Source organism: Squalius cephalus (assembly GCF_949319135.1).
Source record: "Squalius cephalus genome assembly, chromosome: 11".
Taxonomy (NCBI): domain Eukaryota; kingdom Metazoa; phylum Chordata; class Actinopteri; order Cypriniformes; family Leuciscidae; genus Squalius; species Squalius cephalus.
The window spans coordinates 18,194,178-18,211,022 of NC_137132.1; the positions used below are offsets into that span (position 1 = coordinate 18,194,178).

At 37.1% G+C, this 16,845-nt stretch overlaps 1 protein-coding gene across 1 annotated transcript in view; it reads right to left on the reverse strand.

Moving 5' to 3' along the window:
• The window catches only part of rpa1 (replication protein A1), a 50,054-nt gene that overhangs the window by 16,554 nt on the left and 16,655 nt on the right, over positions 1-16,845 (reverse strand). The window contains exon 13 of the mRNA XM_079885972.1: positions 4,281-4,410. Within this exon, the coding sequence (XP_079742098.1) occupies positions 4,281-4,410 (130 nt within the window). The remainder of the gene's footprint in view (positions 1-4,280; positions 4,411-16,845) is intronic.

Consider the following 16,845-nt stretch of genomic DNA (forward strand, 5'->3'; position numbering starts at 1 on the left):
GAGCTTTTAGTGACCTGACCTTGTGTCCCAACAGAGCAGAAAGGATGAGATCAGGGTGAAAACATGAGTGCATCTTATCTCAGAGAAGAAACTTTTATGAGGTTAACGCACGGGCCAGTGGTCCATCACAGCCAGGTATTTAAGTAAGTATAGACTTTTAAAAATATCCAGTGTCTCTGTGCTAAATCAAATACTTTTTCACAGTACAGAAAGCATACATCAGAGATTTACAATGATGAGAACACAGTCCTCCCATTTTTCACTCTCATCTGATTTTGAGACTTCATTCTGCGTATGACACCCCCCCTCCCCTTTTCATTGATGTACTCTCTCTCTAAGATAATAATTTCTCCTTTTCTGGACATCCCCTCTTTAATATTGCCACTCAAACACAGATTAGAAACTCCCATCATCCATGACTAAATAAAAAAACACCTGTTATGTTTAACTCTTGTCTCAGGTATAAAAGAAATAGATCCTTGAAAACAAAACAATTGAGTCGATATGGCAATTGCCATCTCTTACAAAAAAAAAAAAGTCATAGATATTAACTTAACATTACAATAATAAACTCTCTCCAACCAAACAAGACCAAGTTAGGTAAATACACAAATTAATATTTATTTAGTTTTAATAATTTAATTTAGAAAAATAAGTTCAATTATTTCTAAATTCAAATTATTTTGCTGCGATATTCAAATTGGCATTTACAATTGTGAAATTTCTCTGGTACTGGTCTCATCCAAAACGTTGGTATCGTGACAACCATACTCCCACATATATGCCACAAAAAAATTGAAATAGGCAGCAGACAAGGTCAGACTTATTATGCAGCTTATCTAGTATAATCTCTTAATTATTAGGCTCAGTAAATGGAGTCCTGCTAATCTCCATTCTCTATCTCCAGTGCTGAATGAGAGTAATGCTTAAGCACACACCTTGGAAAGATGTGAAGGGCATTACAATGTGTGATTAATGAGCAAAGAAAAAAGTAACAGTGTAACTAAATGACTGCATCCCCGAGTCTTTTGTTTCAGAACATGCACTACGCAGGACAGACTGATTACTAACTAATAAGATGAACAGACAATTAAAGGGTCCCTATTATGGATTTTTGAAAATGACCTTTCATGTAGTGTGTAACATAGCTCTAAGTGAATGAAAACATCCTGCAATGTTTTAAATCTGAAAGTGCACCGTATATAAAGTTATTGTCTTTCAAAAGTAAGAGTCGACTAGGAGTCAATTAAATTAATTGTTTTTCAAACGAGTCATAAGCACGTTTCGTTGTGACGTCAAGACGAAACATTAGAATATTGCCCGCCTACTTATTGTATGCGCAGACACCAGGAAAAACTTGAACCTCAAACCAGCAGCTGATTCCTGTGGATACTGGATAGCATCATGTTAAGAAGACGGCGCTGTGCTCTATAATGTGAAGGTAAAGCCAATTCTTTTTTCACTGTCCAAGGACGAGCATGTGAAGAATCAGTGGTTAAAGTTAATCTTTACCACGATATCACAGCAGTATAATCCTAAACTTTTGCTGTGTTCCCTTTATTTTACTGAAGACTGCTTCTCAATTCAATGCAGGATTCACAAACCGCTTGCTCTTGAAAGATGGTGTTCAAAAAATTTAGTTTTGAGTTGTATATTGTGTAGGTCTCCCGCTAACTGGCTAACTCACGTTATTACTCTTACTGAAATACTTCTGCTAATCAGTTGTGGGCCACGATTACCTAAAACTGTGTCTATTAATGCAGATTGTCTGTCGTTCTCACTACTTTGAGGAAATATTTGTTTTACCAACGTTTATTTTACATCAGATCATTCACTCTAGAGCTCGGCTAATGTATGCACTGTTATTGATACAGTTTCCACGTATTCACCGCAATATATTAGAAAAATACTCAGTAAATAAATTAGTACAAGTAAAATAATTGGTTTGTTGATGGACATGCACTTGTTAATGCTGATGGTGAGGAATTACAGTTGCAACATCTCATATAATGTACCTCAAACTGAGTAGTGCATCACTGAGAAACACTGAGCCCTGCTCGAGTCGTCCTTGCGATAGAGGTTTGGGTTGAATAACAGTTCTTCCAATGTTTCATCATCGGACTCGCGCTAGCAAAATCAACATCATTGTTCGTTACTGTGTTAAGTTTACGGTGTAGGAAGCTTCAGGACAAGCAGAGCTGACGTTGTTATGGCAATGGGCAGTTTTGTTTTCGACGCGCTGTACACGGTAGGCCAATCACAACAGACTGAGCTGTCTGGCCAATCAGAGCAGAGTATATCGCGGAAAGGAGGGATTTAGAGAAATTGATTCATTTGACGACTCGTTTGAGAGTCATTGAAAATGTGATGATGTGCAAATGTATATTATGAGGAAATTAAACAGGTTTTTTTTTACCTTTGATGCATATAAACATGTTGTAGGAGACTCCAAAACAACATTAGGAAACTTTAAAATAGCATAATAGGGGCCCTTGAAGGTGATGCTCTACAATACACTTTAGAGGAATTCCTAAATAGGGTCATATTTGTGTCTCAACTATTTCATTTTTTGTTTTTGGCACCAAAAAAAAAATAGTGTGTTTTAATATGGCCATTTTGCACCCTCTAACTCAGTGGTTCTCAAAATGTGTGGTGCGGATGCTGCGGGAGATCAGCAGAAAAAAAAAACAACAAAAAAAACTACTATTCAATATTATTCTCTCTTACTGTTATATGAAATAATGACATTACAAAGTGAAACGCCATTTTTTTTAAAGGTTTAAAGGGGCGCGACGAAAGCCACTGCTCTAACTGAACCCTACAACTAAACCTGCTGTGCAGTTTTATAGTTCATATAATTAAAAAGTTAATTATGTTATTATTATTATTAAAACTTCGTTGTGTCATTTAAATGTTTGTAGCCTATACAATTTGAACCTTTAATATTATAGTAATCCACCAACTGGGGCTCCCAGTATAGTTTACAGTATTAGCTAGAAAATTTGTCATGCACTGTAACCGATATATACTCATTGAATCAAAATCGGAATTGAATTAAATCACAAGCTTGTGAATCAAAATCGAATCGTAAAATGTATATACCCAGCCCTGAAGGCTTTATCTAGCTCAGCACTGTTTTGAATATTGTCAAGTCACCTTTATTTATATAGCGCTTTTTACAATACAGATTGTATCATATTGTGACAAAATAAGGTATTATAAGAGGAAATGTTGTGAATTATAAAATTAATAGTTTGTCCAAAAATAAAATGTCTTGTACTTACATGAAACAACATACGTGTACCTTCTGGTGTTCATTTAGGTTTATTTCATGTTATAGACCTTATGTAGCCCCGTCCCTTTTCAGTGATGCGCTTGTTGTCTTTTGACTTCCGGTCTGTATTTTCACAGCAATTTTGCGTGTTTATTAATGAACGGCTTGTTTTAAAATCTTCCCGGTGGACTGACATTTGTCAAGTCATCTGCTTTAAACATTACAGTCCACATGATAACTTTTGTTAACTTTACATTAAGTAAATCCACTTCAAAAGCTAATTACTCCTGGACAGCAGCGCCATAGATATATACAGAGCGACCGCAAAAACAGAAGTTAATCTATCAAAATAAGCTGTTGCAGCCCTAATTTATTTGATTAAAAACTGCTTTCAACATTAATAATAAGAAATGCTTTTGAGCACCAAATCAGCATATTAGAATGAATACTGAAGGTTCATGTGACATTGAAGACTGGAGTAATGGCTGCTGGAATAGGAATAAATTACATTTTAAAATAGAAAACAGGTTGTTTTTTTTATATATATATAATAATATTTCACATCATTACTGTTTTACTGTATTTTTGATGCAGCCTTGGTGAACATTAAAAACTTCAACATTTAACCCAAAAAAAAATCTTAATTATTCTAAGCTTCTGACCAGTAGTGCACATATACAAGTTTATTATGTGCTACATAATGACCTTTAATACATTTTATAGTAAGCTTTGGTTATGTATAAATGTGTGCAACCAAGTGTTTGGGGTTTCTGATAATAGAAATCTGATGATTTCAGAATGAGCCGCTTTCAAATTATTAAAAAATATCAAATAAATTAAATACACATTTTAAATAAATAAAATATATAATCTTAAAAGTTATGTCTATAAATAAATAAATAAAAATGTAATAAAGTAATTTTTTGGAAATGTATTCCAATGTATTCTCTACACAGACGACAAAATAAATCTCTTTGAGAGTCAACTAAATGTTTGGGCAACATACTTTGTCTCCATGGCCTAAGTGCTCATTCTTGACTTCTGCCAGAGTCTTCCAGTTTGTGTTTCCACCACCACCAGGTCCTCTCAATTCAGTCATCGACTGTCCATCCAAAGCATGTCCTTCCTTATCATACCTGTTAAAAAATAAAAATAAAAATAGCTTTTAATGCTGTCAATCATCAAAAAAAAAAAAAATCAGTCAGACATCTGTTCGTCTCTACATACAAGGCAATACCTCATCTGTTCAGGCAGATAAGTAGCTGATATCTTAACTAGATCTACAGAGACTGAAAGAGGCATTGACTAGCTAGGGAGATACAAGCAAAAAACAGCAGCTGTGGATGCAGAGGTGCTGGGGGCTACTTGTGAAACGAATCAAGTGTAGGAATGGTTCAGGGAGATGGGGTCAGGGCTGAAATGGTGAAATCAGAAACCCATTTTCACTGACGCTCCAGAGTGGCTGGGAAGGAAGAGAGAGGAAAAAAAACAAAGCTCTCTCAGGATGAAGCCGTGTGTCTGAGGAATCGATATAGCATTATAATCTAGAGACCGTAGGACTGGGTACCAGAGGGGTAGGACGGGGTGGATCGGTAAATACAAGGGTTCAGGGCTTGTTCTGGGATGCACGACTAATTGAAAATATCCACATTAATAGACAAGCGTGTGGCCCTGGATGAATGGGCTGTGTATTTTTTCCAACTGAAAAATGGCCTTCATTCTAATGGGTCTCTAACCTACGCTTTCAGCTTCTTTGTTATATCACCACACTTGTGAAATTCCCAAAATAATTCCCTTAAATATAGTGCTAGTTGTGCGTTGCAAAAAGGACCAGCCTACTTATGATTAAAAAAAATTAATTTGTCCAGCACAATTCAATGAATAGCAGATATTCAGAAAACTCAGGCCTGTTGTCAAGTGTATTCATACAGTGTGAAAAGTGATACTATGCTGGAATAAAGAAAAACTAATTGCGAGTCATAAAAATAAACAATACAGCAAAATAGAACAAACGCTTCACATAGACAAGACCTGATGGTGTGTGGTAATTGGCTGACTGAGCTCAAATGTATGGATGACGGGCAGTGCCATCGAGGAAGGCAGAATGAACACCAGAGGAGCAAATTGGAAATGGCATGTGCTTTAGAGCAGTGGAGTGACAGGCTGGCACTCAGTGCAGCGTGTCTGAACTGAGCCGAGCAGACAACAAGAGGAAAGCAACGAGATTGAGCACTGAACGGAGTGTCACATGTCAGAGGACATGAAATACTTGTGACTGGAATAGTAAGAGAGGCAAAAAAAAAAAAAAAAAAAAAAAAAAAAAATTCTATATATACATATACATATATATATATACACTTAAGCAGTACAATACTTAATCAGTTTATTTAATCTCAAGTCTCAATGAAATACTGACATTTTCACTTTCTTTCTTATACACACCAGGCACGGCGTTATAGTGCGTTAGAAGGCCGCCCACCCACTTTTCAACAGGCCCACCCAAAACTTTTCTTCAAAAAACAAAACAAAAAAACGTTTCATATATTCTAATTTTGTCAAGAACTATAAAAAATCGTCAATAAGCTCATAATTTGTGCTAAAATAGTATAAATGTTTAGTTTTAACATTTTTAAAAAGCTGGTTATGTCTATTTTGATGTTTCTGCGCAAATTCAGCTGACAGTAGTTCGGGTTTGTTCCGATCAGAGCATGTGAGTGGAGAGCGCATTTCTGAATATTCCGCTCCGCTCGCTCATTCCGCAGGGTCGCTCGGTCAACCCAGAATGGCCTGAGCCTGGCTCGAAAATATGTGGAATAGGGCTGCCTCTAAGCCTGTCACGATTATGAAATTTGGCTGACGATTAATTGTCTAAAAAGTAATTGCGGTTATGCCGATTAATTGTCTGTGTTAGGGCTTTGGCGATTATGCCGATTAATTGTCTGTTTTAGGGCTTTGTGCTTCATTCATTAAATAATTGTGATGAATTTAATCCTTTGTAAGTTATCATTTTGCAGTGTAAGATTACAGTTAACACCTTTAAATATTAAATAAATATATTCAATATGACAATTTGTTTATTAAACTTAGTAAGTGTATAAATCAGCAGCAAAAAGTAATTTTTGAAAACATCTGCACAGTAATTTAATAAAATCTAAACATGTTAATAAAAACAAATGTGCACAATATGATACGCTTCAAAACAGCGGAACAAAGCGCGTATGCGCATCTCGGGTGCAGAATGATGTGCTTAATGCAACATCACAGTGCGCAGCGCGCGCTGCACAAGTGCGCATTTAAAAGTTCACGGCTCAAAGCGAAGAAATGTCGAGGGCACAAATCCTAGTGTATATCAGTCCAACAGTTTATTGATCATTTGATTATTCACAGTTTTAAACTCCAGTTATTGTGCGTCTGATGCCAATTCATAGTCATTGTGCTGTGTAGGCACACGGTAGCGAGCGAGTCATTTAGAAACAACAAAAAACTCCAGCAAAATAAAGTCATTTTATGCAAATCCACAGCCCTTTATCTACAGATCAAGCATTATAACGTCAATGTCACATTGGAGAAAGTTTTACCGTGTATCCTGTCGTAACCGGACGACGCGCTGTTTGAATGCCGAACGGAATGATTGACAGCTGCAGAGTTTGAATGCTGAACGGAATGATTGACAGCTGCAGACGAGTTTGTGAACTTTAATTTAACAATGTAAATATACTACTGTCCCTCACACTAAGCTATGGAATGGCTTCAGATGACTTATATTGGAAAACGTAATTAGTGCTTGTCTATTTATTTTGGTCCATGACTCCCCCTTGTGCCATTATATAGGTCTATAAAAGAGCGCAATAATCGCGGTTGTCTGAAACAATCGCGGTTAGATCAAATAATCGCGATCAGACGGTTATTTAATTATCGCGACAGGCCTAGCTGCCTCCGACTTAAAATTGTTTTTTTCTAGTCGACTAGTAGTTGTTCATTTAAGCCATTCGTGGACAAATCGCCCTGTATATTATTTTAACCTGTTAAGCTGCAACGCCACTTTTGAAAAATCCCCAGAAATGACATACCCAAACTGAAACAGATACAGTTCATGAACCCTTTGTACTAAAAGCACAAGTATGATCTCGTTTGAAAGCTGACACCTGGCAGTTAAAATCTGAAGATAATAAGCCCAAAACTCTGTATTTAGTTAAATGTTTTTCAAGACCATGTCATGTGACTAACAGTTAGGGCTAGCTAGCATGTTAGCTTAGCACACCATCAATACACGACAATATATGAGATTAAAACCATGTTTATGCTCAAAACGTACTTTATAACTCAAGCCGAATGTTTTAAATAATCTTCTGTGATCTAATTTAGCTTCAGATAAAAAAATCAGACAGAAAATATATTATTTGATAGTATTATGCACAATGATGAAGTCTATATAGATTAGCATTACATTATAAATATAATCTATTATTGTGAAAATACCTGGCATGGCTTGAAGAACACAGGCAAATCAGATATCATTGCAATCATGTTTATTGTCTTCAAAACATCTGTATCTGCATTTTACAGCGCGAACTCTGTAGCTTTGTGTGTGTTCGAGGCTTCCTGGAATGTCACATGATCATGGCTCTTCTTCATGTTTCATATATGGACTATATTACTGTGCATATAGCGCCCTCAGGCTATTGGTATGAATTGAAAACACTGTGAATTAGAATACCAAACGCTTATAAAGATTACATTGACGCATTTGGGTATAAATTCAATAAATATTATTCCTGTCTATAGAAATATGATGTAAATCTAAAAGAATCTATCAATATTTCTCCAAATCTGCACATTTTTGAGCTAAAGCCCTGAGGGACGTTGTTTTGTGTATCGCTGTCATGACGACAGCACGGGAGTTTATTATGAATGGGAGCGGCTGACGCGCATAATTCATATTAAAGGTATCGACTCATTTTTTCATTTCATAACTCCTGACACAAATTAAGACATAACTGTCACTATGAGTTTCTCAGAATACAATAGTGGTCAAATACTGAAACTTGAGTCTTATATCTTTTTAATGATGTATAGTTTGTCAAGGTATAACATTAAATCTGATAGTAATTTTGAATTAAATAAATAAAAAACGCTTCAGTGCGCCGACGCACTGGTGAAGCTTAACAGGTTAATTATGCTACTTAAATAGGCTATATAGCCTACACAGGATAATGAGCTATATAGCCTACACAGGATAATGAGCGTTTACGTAATATAGCCGCACTCAAGAGCACGACCGCACGCTTAAACCTAGCCACAAAGAACCGGTAAAAGTAATGATTATGAATGTGTCTAAAATAGCAAGGAGACATTTAATTATTTATTAATAAACTGGTGTTTTCTGTGTCGCTGGAAAGATGAAGTTGACAATGCGGACTCGCCATGAACGCCAGAGAGAAATGCACATTTCATATGGATTTCACAATCAGAGAGCCTATTTCTTTTGGTTTTGAATATTTTCGTTTAAAAGTAGACATTTCAAGCTTTCTATAATAGATAGCCTATATTTCTCAAATCTGTGAGGCACAAGCTGAGTTTCAGCGCCCTCCAGTTCACGTGCAATGCAAGTGATCATGCCGGACATTGTCCGCTATATATTTTCTTATTATTTAGTAAATACAGGCAATTGGTTGATAAAACATTGATCAAAATTAAGATACAATTTATACAAAACGAAAATCTTTTAAAAAGAGACTTTCTACAAAACAAAACTCATTGAAGTGGTCAAAATCATGTCATGTCTCCAGACATATTTGCGCATCTCATGATGTATCATATCTTTCTCGGCGACCAGTGCCGTTGCTAGGAGGGCGCCAGCGCCTCTGCCTCGCGAGTGGATGATAGCCCTGAAGACGCCTAGCAATGGTATACCTTTAGTGGTAGTATACCTTTAGTTAAGTTATACCTCAAGAGTCTTCGTAGCGCACTAAGAGACAACGCCAGGTATGATGCGTAATGGAGATTCCAAAGTGCTCTTCTTTGGTCAGAACCATGGAGAGCGATCGTGGATAGGTCCGTCCTATGCACCGACACTTTTTATAATGCAACAAAATATTTAAAGAGCATCAAGCTATTAAAATCTATATTATACGCACAGATGATATAACAGTATATTAGTCCGTAATTTTTATTAGGTTAAACAGTGATTGAATAACGTTTTTAATTTAAGGCCCACCCACAATTGGTCTGGCCCATACAAAACTGAAATCCTGGCGCCGTGCCTGACACACACAATCTTCTGAAGCGTGTTGACGACATACCGAGCAGAACTTGTCTCGTTGTAAACTAACCAATCGCGGGACTCCCCATTGTCTGCTTTTCTCCATCGTTCTTTAAAAAAACTTTTTTTGACCTTCACCTCTTTGTCCACTGGCTCCTCCTGAGATGTTTCCTCTGCAGACCTCTTAACGCCTGCGATGTAACGCCACATTTTTTTTAAGGTGCCTCCTCTAAAAGTGTCCGCCGTCAGTGTGAAACAGTATGCTATTTTTATTTACCCGCCACGGTGGCCGGTAGGTGAAGCGAGTTTACCCGCCCCACAAAATCACCCGCATTTGGCTGGTGGCGGGTGCTAATTTCCATCCCTGATATATGTATATGTATATGTATATTAGGGTTGCGCGATATGCTCCATTTTCATATCGTCCTATCGTCAGCCTGTGAGATCGGCGATACGCGATATTATCGTGAGGGGGGCGGGGCTTACTTATTTGATTATTAACTTGCTTATTTACTCATCAATTTGCTTGTTTTATTACTTCGTTTTAAATGAGAATCTTTTTCTATTTTGCTAGCAAAGGTGGAGTGTTTATTAATAGGCTAAATCAGGTTATTTCCTGGTATAGTGAGGTAAACAAAAAAAGATCCTAATCATTCTTGTATCTGACCATTCTTGTATATTTCAACATGTCAGCGGGAAATTTACGGACACACATGATCCCCTCATGCCGTTACTGATGCAGCATTTTGACTGTAGGCTGCATCTGCACGAGATCATGAGAACACGTTTTAATTTATTGGGTCAAGAAAGAGTCGGAGTCTGCGATATGTCCTCCTACCAGTGCTCTCTCTGTCTGGATGCACTTCACTTATGCGCACCGCACTTCAATAAGCCGAAATAACGCGGGTTTTAAATGCCGGGAGAAATCAGAGGCAAAAATCTAAAAGTCGATCGGTACTTACTTATGACTTGACTCTGATAAAGGAAATTTGGCAATTTGTGAATGGATCACCTTGCAATTCAATTTCGTTGTGGGATGTAATTTTTTTCTGTTTTAAAAATATTTTCTTTGAGGAGTCCTCATACGCGCGCGTCGGTGACGTTGCATGTGTGGTTATGTGATGTCGCAAATGTGGTTATGTGGTGAGATGTCGTTATGAATTTAGGCAAGGCAAATATAATTGTAACTATACTAGCTTCATAATAATAATAATAATGATTTAATACATTAATAGGAAAACGAGCCAATTATCGTATTGATATCGTCAAAGGCATCTGCCATCGGCGATATCTCTGTCTATCGTCGATACACGATACTATCGTCTATCGGCACAACCCTAATGTATATATATATATATATATATATATATATATATATATATATATATATATATATATATATATATATATATATATATATATATATATATATATATATATATATATGAATACATGTAAATTCAGCTACCATCTTAAGCAAGTTTTAGCTGTATTTTGTAAGCAGGTGGTTACTTTCTATATATGTATATATGTATATATATTAGGGGTGGGGGAAAAAATCGATTCTTCGATGCATCGCGATGCGGACGTGGACGATTCTGAATCGATTCACAAATGTCAAAAAATCGATTTCCTAAAAAAAAAATATATATATATTTTTTTTTTCTAATAACGTAATATTGACGGAACGCAAAAGGCGGAACTATAAGCGGACGTGCAGTGCGCGGACAGTCTGTGGCGTGCACGTAACAGAGACGCGCACATAGCAGAGTCGCGCACATACATAACAGACTCATGATGGCTGAGCGCCAAATTCGAACGGCACCTTCTTCGTTAAAAGCTAACGTATGTAAAATTGGCAATTTCATTGTTACCTATTTAGTATTTTTGTATGAGAGCTGCTTTCTGTATTGTTTAGTTTTCACATCAGTACACTGTGTAAACCGATCTGTTATACCTACGTTATACTGCAATATGTGCAATTTCAGTCACAAAAAGTTACATTTTGACTGTGCTCTCTGCAGATGTTCATTCACTTTTTTTGTATAAGATGTTTTTGATTGTAGTATACAGCAAACATTTCAAGTCATAACTCTTTATTATTTAGTTGTGTATAAGAGTGGCTTTGTATGTTACTAATTGAAGCTACAGTAAGTTGTTCAAAAATTTTCATTTTGTCTTCTTAATGATTAAATTGGACAATTTTCTTCTAGAAAGACAAGGTGTTCAGGTGGAGAAAAACCTTTTTCTTTACCTTGACATGTTTCGACTGCAACCTGCAGTCTTCCTCCACCTGAACACCTTGTCTTTCTAGAAGAAAATTGTCCAATTTCTACAGTATGTTGGTTCTGATCTACTTCCTAAAGGAAATAAGCCTTTCATTTATTTGTTATTGTTTAGTTCAACTTGATGAGTCACAACACAATGTGATGTATTCATTTCTGTGTTCTACAGAACATAAGCTACATACAAATAATTCTGAAGTTATAACTACATGACACAGAAAGTGCTTTGAGTTGTTGTTACTCAATAAAAGAGTTAAGTAATTCAGCAGCTGACTTTTTTTAATACTGCAATCACTTTGTAGTGTACTGTTGTGAAATGGAAAATCAATAATCGCTAATCGAGAATCGTTAATAATCGAAAATCGACTGTAATCGAATCGGGAAATCAGACAGATTAACCACCCCTAATATGTATACATTTCAATATATTTAAATGTCAAAAACAAAAAATTAAACAATACTGAACAGTTGAAAACACTGAACAGTTGTGAAATATAACGAGACTTGAGCGTGTCCGTCTCTGGCTCAGCCAAAGCGTGAACCCCTTCGGTCGGAATGGGTACGAGTCGTTGACTCCATTGAAGGAAAACAAAATTGTCTCATGCAGAGGTGTCGTACCGTACGACACCTCTGCATGAGACAATTTTGTTTTCCTTCAATTGAGTCAAACCTGACATTAAAATCCAAAGCCATAATTTCAATTGAACATTAGTGATGTTTTAAATAAGATAACAGTAAAAAAAAACAAAAAAAAAACAAGTTGATTCTCACACAAAGGCTTCAGAAGAGAATATTAACACACCAGACATATGGACTGCTTTCATGGAGCTTGGCAGTATAAATCCTCTTCTGCTGTATGGAAAAGCATAAACATTCTGCCTAAGATCTCCTTTTGTGTTTCACAGAAGAAAACAACACTAGGTTGGAACAACATGGGGGTGAGTAAACGATAACGTTTTCATTTTATGGTAAACTATTCCTTTGACCTGGAAACAGCACGGCAGCCAATGTTCTCTTAAAGCTTATTGTACAGTACAATAGCATTCCCCAGGGAGAACTTTGGTCATGACAAGTGAGCCAAGTGGACACCACCCAAAATTCCTTTAAACAAAACGGACTCACTGAGACTCATGACCCTCGCTTAATATTTCACATTGAGTTTGATGGAGATATCTAGTGCAGTGTTTCCCAAGCTTTTTTCAGTCAAGGCACCCTTTGAAAATTAAAAAAAAATGTGTGGCACCCTACACTAGTGTTGTCACGATACTTTGATACTATACCTTGAAATGTATACATTTTCAATACCACAGAGAAAAACTTCCGTATAGGCCTACTGTCATATAGATGTTTTTATTATCAAATTTTTTTTGTCCATCCATTTAAAGTCTAGGAAATCATTAATGTCTTCTGAAGAGGTTACTTTACATGATAACATATTTAATTAAGGCTTTTATTCATATATAAACATTGCTCAATTACCATTGCAAATCTCACCTAAATGTTTGCTCACTCAGTGTATTTGTGTTTTTATATTGGGATTATTTTGTTATAATTGCACAAGATAGCTTGTTTTTAATATATTTTATGTAATAATTTCACAGTTAATCTCCAAATTATTGTAGAAACAACATAAAGACAGTATATTTCAAATAATTGTTTAATGGCATCTTTTTATGAATGAAGTGATCTGATGTCACTGCTGCACATGTGGATCCCACACGCGTCCCATTTTCTCACAACTCTTAACGTTCATTTAAGACTTAATTTAACTAATTTAAGACTGTTTTCGTGTGTATTTGACCGTAAGCGTAACAATGAAAAATAGGCAGCTTTATGTGGACGCACTGGGAATGAGGCACGGGAATAAAATCACGCACAAGTGCAACCTCCGCAATTCAACGCCGAAAACTTATGATTTGCATTTTTATTATAAATTTGTGCGCATTATTTGTTGTTATTAGAGACTTCCGACGATCCGAGATTGATGGTAAAAAAAATTTTTTTTTACACATTTTAGCAATTTTTAAATGTTTGATGGAGTTTTTACACGGTACCCCTGCTCTCGCCAGAAGGCACCCCAGGGTGCCGTGGCACCCCGGTTGGGAAACGCTGATCTAGTGTAGGTACAGCGAGTGCAAGCACAGACAGACTTTATTCCGCATGCTGGTTTGAAGGCTCTGACAGGTGGGGTGGAGGCAGGAGAGGTTTCACTGCCTCTGAGAAGACTGTCGAAAATGAGCCAGTCAGAGTAATTGGCAACCTATGAGTAAGAGTGCATCAGTGAACGAGAAAGAATGATAATGAACAGGGCGAGAGTGACAGGGTGAGGAACGACGGGAGGCATGACCGATGGTGGAGTGTTAAGTCCACTCTGCAGGAGGAGCAGATTGAGTGTTTCTAATCTCTGACGCCATCTATTGGACAAAAGAATGCTTGCATCATATGCTGAGATATCCATTACTAGCAGCATTAAGGGTTAGTTTATATGCTTATGGAAGCTTTGACCAAATGTGTAAACTGACTGCTAGACTAAAACCAACCGAGGCAAGCAGTAGTGACCAACATGGGTTTTTCCCAGTTACCCATATCTAAAGAACTGGGTCCAGGTGCAATGTGTATATTAAGACAGACACCATTTGACCTATGAAGTTCCATGGATTTTCCTGTCATTACCGATGACAAAGAGCAATTGTTTGACAATGAAATATTTTAGAGCTGAGCATAAAAAGAAAAATATATATTTACTAAAGAAATGACTATGACTTTCCCAGGCTCGGAAACCACAAATGTAAAATTTCTTGATATATTTGGGGGTGTCCAAAAGAGAATTACACAAAACTGACATTTATTTACTCAAAACCATATTTGCACACATGTGTAAACAAAACCATGTGTCTCAACAGACATTCGATTATTAATGGATTATTAACATTAAATAAAAATCACAGAGGTAGACAGCCAGGGACATGCATTAAACTACATATTCCTTCAATTTCTGCACTATAAGTTTTGAAGAAATAAAACACATTTGTCTTGAGTGTCAAATTACACAATGACAGAAATTCTGACAGTAAAGCAGCACAGCGACGACAACTCCCCCTACACTGAGCTCCGAGCGTGAGAACGAAGGATCCTCAATCAATGTGATTAATTGGATTGACTTTAAAATGGCAGGCAACATCTGAGTGCCCCAACATGTTCAACTCCACAAGGAACAGACTTCAAGGGTAAATCCCACTGGGACTCTTAACAGATCAAAGATGGACACGTCATTTAGAATCAAAATGAAAGTGTTAGTAACACATTTCACTTACAAGATGTGATGCATTTACAAGTAAAACAGGAGACGCAACTGAATAAAATTCAAGAGGAAAAGAAAAAAACAACAAAGAAAACCCAGGATGTGTGACAGATGGTTGGAGGGGAGGGGCTAAAAAACAAAAGTACTTGGTGATGCTCAGTCACAAAATTCAAAGCAAAGTATTAGACGAACTTTCCTTTGGACTACCGTTCACAATAAGACTGGGAATGTGTATAAGGAAAACAGAATTTGGATCATAAGCTGAACAATTACAGAAGCATTAACAGTAAATACTGTAAAAGACATATTTAGGCACAGTAATAGTTTGGTTATCCAGCAAGTGACCTTAACAGATGAATATTATTCAACAACAACAACAACCACAACAACAACCAACAACAACAACAACAACCACAACCACAACCACAACCACAACCACAACCACAACCACAACCACAACAACAACAACAACCACAACAACAACAACCACAACAACAACAACATTTATCTTCTTAGCGCATTATTTTAACCACGGTTACCAGTAAAATTAATCGCTACAACAGCTGCAAATTAAAGTTACAACTTCGAGAGGTCTCAGAAGTAGAGAACTGGCACAGTGTGTCAAGTGGCTGAATGAGTCCTTGTACTGCAGAACTCAACACCTCCAGGTTCAAAACACCACTTACTGCAGCTCTGCTAATTGAAGGACATCTATTGATTCCACGGTGGCCCGCTGGACCTTCAGAAATATGGCCAAGAGGCGGTGCACTGCACATTGGCCCATGATTTGAAAGCTCATTATCACTGGCTTTCCAAGTGAGAAGAGGACAGACGTGAGCCTGGAGACTAAGCGGTTGAACTTACCTACGACTGAATCAGCAAAATTTAAGTTCTGAAACATCACTGACAAGAGCATTTTTAGTCCTACAAACAATGCAAGGAAATACGCAGTCCAAGTCCTACGCAATGCCATGCAGAGGAACCAGATGCTTTGAGCTGACACTCCAAAACTGTAAGGAAAGCTGCTCTACCTCAGCCTGTGTTCAGTCACATTCCACTACACACATTATGTAAATGAAGCCTTCAGATCCCCCCAAAATAATTACCCTCTCAAAATGGTAGAATGGTAGACTAGAGGCTGGCGAAACAAGTTTTAATCGCTTGTCAAAAAGTCCAAAAATGGATGGTAGAAAAAGTGAATTTCAATTCTGCAGTCCCTCTTATGCACCACTTTCATCTTATTTCCCTTCAAGGCAGGGGGCCTGTGTTACTGATAGGTAAATAAATGGAGGACACAGAGAGAAATTGATTGAAACCTGCAGGGAAAATGAAGAGAGACACTCGTGGACAGCTTCAGCCAGGTGGGCTGTTAGGTGGCGAGTATGGATCATAAACACAGGTGGGAAGTAATTAGTCAGTGTGGCCCTATAAAAAAAACAGGGATAAGTGAGGTTCGAGGCTGAGTAATACTTCATAGGTAGCATACCAGGGCTCCAGACTGCGACCAAATCTCGATCACGTGACAATACTACATAGCGCTGGATGATCTACTGAGAGGCATTTAAATTCAGCATAGACACAGAATTCTCTGTTACAGACCAGATATCAGATCAAACAGCGCTGATTTGGAAACCAGGAGAAACATTAAACCATAAGTTATAGAAAGCTTTTCAATCCACAAATCACTAGGAATGGGTATCATTAAGGTGCTCTTACCAATACT